Source organism: Perognathus longimembris, chromosome 10, assembly GCF_023159225.1.
Source record: "Perognathus longimembris pacificus isolate PPM17 chromosome 10, ASM2315922v1, whole genome shotgun sequence".
Lineage (NCBI taxonomy): Eukaryota > Metazoa > Chordata > Mammalia > Rodentia > Heteromyidae > Perognathus > Perognathus longimembris.
The window spans coordinates 12,118,575-12,124,034 of record NC_063170.1 but is presented as its reverse complement, the minus strand read 5'-3'; the positions used below and the strand labels follow the sequence as shown (position 1 = coordinate 12,124,034).

General features: G+C 46.3%; 1 protein-coding gene across 1 annotated transcript; it reads right to left on the bottom strand.

Moving 5' to 3' along the window:
• On the bottom strand, positions 1–321 carry LOC125358021 (60S ribosomal protein L36a-like). The gene has a single exon (XM_048354865.1). The coding sequence runs from the start codon at positions 319–321 to the stop codon at positions 1–3; it is 321 nt and encodes a 106-aa protein (XP_048210822.1).
• Between the last annotated feature and the right edge of the window lie 5,139 nt (positions 322–5,460).

Genomic DNA, 5,460 nt, shown 5'->3' with positions numbered 1-5,460 from the left:
TTAGAACTGGATGACTTGCCCCTTTCTCTTTTTATCTCCGCCTAGTTGAAAATGTTTGCATCTCTTAATAGCCAGCATTCTCTCAGATCTGCAGTTGAGCTCAACACATTCAAGCCTCAGCACAATCTTCTTTGTAGTCTTAGCTTTTTTCCGGAAAATCGGCTTAGTCTGACCTCCATAGCCACTCTGCTTCCTGTCATAATGACGCTTTCCTTGGGCATACAGAGAATCCTTGCCCTTTTTGTACTGTGTTACTTTGTGGGGTTGGTGCTTGCCACACTTCTTACGGAAAGTATGGCGGGTTTTAGGAATGTTAACCATGATGACAGGAAGCCTGCAGCAGCACCAAAATAAAAAAAAAAAAAAGCTGCTTTCATCTTTTATTCCTTTTGGCTAGGGATGAAAGTTTAAACTCTGTTGTCTAGGTAAGAACTTCGTTTGTCTTGCTGCTATTTTTGGTTGCTGTTACCATCACAGAAGCAAGATGGGCTATGGTAGACACAGCCTTGGAACAGTCCCACCTAAGGGGGATGATGGGAGGATGGAGATCTATAAAATGCTCAGGACCGTGCCCAGCTCACAATGAAATGTTTAGAGCTAAAGCGGACAGGGTACAAGGGCCAGGGTCCCTGGGGTGGAGCCCCGCGGGAGCTAGGATTGCAGGGCTGCCCGCCTCCTGGACGCTACACTGCAGGCATAAACCTTGACCACCAGGGGGCGGTGGCGGACGGCACCCGTGCGATGGAGCTCCAAGTCCAGGCTGCAGAGCCTGCAGCAAACACTTGTCCAGCTCTCTTCTCTCCTCTCTCCTCCTCTCTCTTCTCCTTCCTCCTCTCTGTTCCCTCTTACTTTTCTTTCTTCTCTCTTTTAAATGGTGTTGGAAGTTCACCTTGCCTCATGAAACAGGCAGTCCTGCGCCTGAGAGAAAGAGACTTGGGGCATCCAGACATATAGCAAGGACTGGGACCTGCATAAAAAATAGGGAGACCCTCAAATCCAAGGTGCCCTGAGATGAAGCCCAGCAGCTCCATGGACCAAAGGTTTTAGCCAGGCGCTGGTGGCTCATGCCTATAATCCTAGCTACTCTGGAGGTTGAGATATGGGGCTCAAGGTTGGAAGCCAGCTCCAGCAGGAAAGTCCTTGAGGCTCTTATCTCCACTTAACCGTCAAGTGGTTCAAGTGGCAAGGTGCTAGCTTTGAACAAAAAGCCATTTTTTGCTCACAACTTCATACTTTGAAAATGTTCCTGCACACAAAAAGGCTTTTAAAATCTCAATGATGACATATCTGTGGTTTGGTTTTATTTGTTCACATTTTTTTTTCTTTCATGGACTGTTTGAAGCATCCAAGCTAGCTGTCTTGGAGAAACTCCTGTAATCTCAATTCACCTTGTTTCTTCTTCATGATTCTGTTCAGGCGTGAGCCACTTGCACCCTGCTCTCTCCAGCTTTTTGAGACATCTCACTATGTAGCCCATGCTGACCTTGAGCTCATTTATAACAACCAGGCTGTCCTCAAACGGACATTTGTCATGCCTCAGCCTCCTAAGTGCTGGCATTGCTGGTGAGCATCACCCTACCTGGCTTATCTCAGGCCTCCCAGGATGCAGAGCCCACTCCCAAGTCCACTCACAGGGTTCTTGGCTGGCAGTAGGTCCTTGTTGGCTGTTGACTCCATGCTTCAATACAAAGCTGCCTCTTGTAGTGACTGTCGTAGCTCTCATGAATGCTCGTGACGAGAGTTCAGGAGAAAAGCTGTAATCCTTTTATTGCCTAGTCACAAAACAGTATACCTACCTCTAGTAGACAGAATAATGTGTGTGTGCGCACGTGCGCGTGCACACACACACATGATTGTGCTCTAATCCCCAGACTTATGAATATGTGACTACTTGGCTAAAGGGATTTGCAAGTGTGACCAAGTTGAAGGTTTTGAGATAGAGTGTCTTGAATTGCATAGATGTACCAGTGTAATCACAAGACTCCTTCTAAGGGGAAGCCCCAGAGAGTCAGACTCAGTGGTAAAAGGAAGCTCTGGTGATGGGAATGGAAAATGGAGGGAAGGACCATGAACCAAAGCAGGCAGGAAGCCTCCTGAAGCTAGAGAAGTCAAGGAAGCAGATTCAGCCTTAGAGAATCTCCTATCTTCAGAAGGAACACAAAACCCAGCTGGAGCTATAACACATGTTTACTTAGCATGCACAAGGAAGGCCCTGTCAGCCCCAGCACTGAGAGACAGAGAAAGAGAGAGAGAGAGAGAAAAAAAGAGAGAGAGAGCAGATAAAAGTATACTTTAAGATTATTTGAGCTAGGTGCTGTGGCTCATACCTATAATCCTACCTACTCAGGAGGCTGAGATCTGAGGATGACGTTTGGAAGCCAACCCAAGCAAAAAAGTCCATGAGCTTCATATCTCCAATTAACTATGAAAAAGCCAGAAATGGCACTGTGGCTCAAAGTGGTAGAGTATTAACCTTAAGCACAAAAAGCTCAGGGGCGGCACCCAGGACCTGCATTCAAACTCTAGAATCGGCACAAAGAAAAAGAATATTTGACCATCTTAAGTACTTCCCCAGGCCCCTGGGGAGAATGGATGCCTCTGATCTTGGGTCTGCCTCTTTTTATTGTTTTTCTTTCTTTCTTTTTTCTTTTCTTTTTTTTTTTTTTTTTGCCAGTCCTGGGGCTTGGACTCAGGGCTTGAGCACTGTCCCTGGCTTCTTTTTGCTCAAGGCTAGCACACTGCCAACTTGAGCCACAGCGCCACTTCTGGCTTTTTCTATATATGTGGTGCTGGGGAATCGAACCCAGGGCTACCTGTATACGAGGCGAGCACTTTACCACTAGGCCATATTCCCAACCCATCTGCCTCTTTTTAGATCAGATTATTCCTTACTGTGTTTCCTAGCCTCCCAGATGGCCCCTAGTAGGTCTCCTGGTAGTCCCATCCTGAGTCCCCACTGTAAGGAAACGGCTGTGTGTAGCCCTGCAGAATTCCTATTTCAATGCCTTAGTGAATGTGGTGGTGTTTAGAAGTGGAGCCTTTGGGAGCTGGTTAGGTTGGGATGAGCCATGAGATGGGGACCCTGTGATAGGATTAATGCTTTTATATGAGAGATGGTGGTGGTCATGTACGCAGAGAAGAGGCCTTAGAATGAAAATTGCCCTACTGATCTTTTTTTGTTTGTTTGTTTGTTTCTCTTTTGCCAGTCCTGGGCCTTGGACTCAGGGCCTGAGCACTGTCCCTGGCTTCTTTTTGCTCAAGGCTACCACTCTGCCACTTGAGCCACAGCACCACTTCTGGCTTTTTCTATATATGTGGTGCTGAGGAATCAAACCCAGGGCTTCATGCATGGGAGGCAAGCACTCTACTCCTAGGCCATATTCCCAGCCCACCTTACTGATCTTGAATCTGCAAGAAATAAATTTTTTGTGGTGGAAGCTACCTGGTCTATGATATTTTGTTACTGTGGTCCAAGCAGGCTACAATACCCTTCTATATTGAGTAGAACTGCCTTTTTCTATCGGTAGAATATTGCCAAGGCTGGGTAACACAAGTCGTCACAATCTCCTTCTTCCCCCTCTTGGATCCAGGGGAAGCCAGATGCCTTGTTGAAAGGACCCCAGGAAGCTGCTGTCCCAGAGATGTCTAAACTGCAACCTCAAGAGGGGATGGGCAGTCAGAACCGCTCCTCCCTCCACTCCTAAACTCCCCCCACACACACACTGGAGCATAGCTGTGTTTATTCTAAGTAGCGAGTATGCTTCACATTCTGATGAGACACCTGTTTTGTACATTCTAGGAGCTAACACATGGTTTCTACTACTTTAAAAACTCAAAGGAAGAAAAATATGTTGTACAAAAATATATTGTAAGCCAAGCACTGATGGCTCATGCCTGGAATCCTAGCTACTCAGGAGGCTGAGATTTGAGGATAGCGGTTCAAAATCAGACTGGGCAGGAAAGTATATGAGGCGCTCATCTCTAATTAACCACCAAAGCACCCCCCCAAAAAAAAAAAACAACTACACATGGAACTATGGCTCCAGTGGTATACAAGGCCTGCAAAGATAAACTATTTCCTCTCTGGACCGCTACGGAAGTTTGCTTTGTGATTATTGGGTTTTGTTAAGCCGCTGAAGGAGATCAGCTAGACAGGCACCGCCTCCAGGTTGCTAATGAGAGAATGCAAGTGGACAGCACTGTACTGCCTGGGCCTTGTCAGCTACACAAAGGAATAAGGCCTCCTTGTCCAGCCTCACTTTCTGGACTGAGAAACTGAGTCCTGAGGCTACTCAGGGTCCTGCAGATTCCGGGAGGAAAGGATGCAATGGAGCTCTTCTGTCTTCCTGGGCAGTTTCTCCTAGGTTAAGAAGCCTAACTGTGAATAATTCATGGCTGGGGTTTGCAGAGCTCCATCTTGACAGAGCACTTCAGCCAGCATTAATTAGTAAGGACCTGGCTCCAGCAGTCACCTAATAAAACAAATGCAGAAGGAGCTTTGATGTGTCCACTTCTGGAACTAGAAGCTTCCATCTCTATACCAGAGCTTAGATCTAAACCCTACTGTTTGGGCTCTAACATCAGGCTGTGTACAGATAAGTGGACAATCTCGGCCATCACCACCAAGTCCTGTGAGAGGCCCCTTCCCTTCTCTGCCCACAGTGTCTTCTCTTGAAGACACAAGAAACAGTGAAAGCTCTGTCTCTGGGCTCATTGTGAGGACTGTTGGGAGTCCTAACTGTTTGTGGGGATGTAGCTTTGGAAAATAGCTGAAGTTCCTCAAATATTGATACCTAGAGGGACCATGTCAGTTAACATTTCCACCATGGTGTTTATGCTCAAGGGGAATAAATACATGTCTACACAAAAACTTAGGCACTGCTGCACTGTGGCTCACGCCTGTCATCCTAGCTACTCAGGAGGCTGAGATCTGAGGATCACGGCTCAAAGCCAGCCTGGGCAGGAAAGTCTGTGAGACTCTTGTCTTCAGTTAACCACTTGAAAACTGTAAGTGGCACTGTGGTTCAAAGTGGTAGAGCACTAGCCTTGGGCAAAAAGAGCTCAGGAACAGTATCCAGGCCCAGAGTTTAAGCCCCGTAATTGGCAAAAAAAAAAAAAAAAAAAAAAAAGTAATCAAGTACCGATAATTGTTACAGTGCAGCCAGACACAAAGACACAAAAGGCCCCTGTTGGATAAGTCTACATACGTGGGACATCTAGAATAAACAATTCCCAGGGACAGAAAATAGATTCGTAGTTGCCTCGGGCTGGCAGGGGTGTAACTGTAAATGGGTACCAGCTTTCTTTTGAGGTGATCAAAATGTCTTTAAAATTGACTCTGGTGATAGTTGCACCACTCGATGAATATATTAAAAACCACTTGAGTTGCATGCTTAAGTGGCTGGATTTTATGTATGTAAATTATACCTCGTTAAGAGTGTTTTTAGAAAGTGCTGTGAA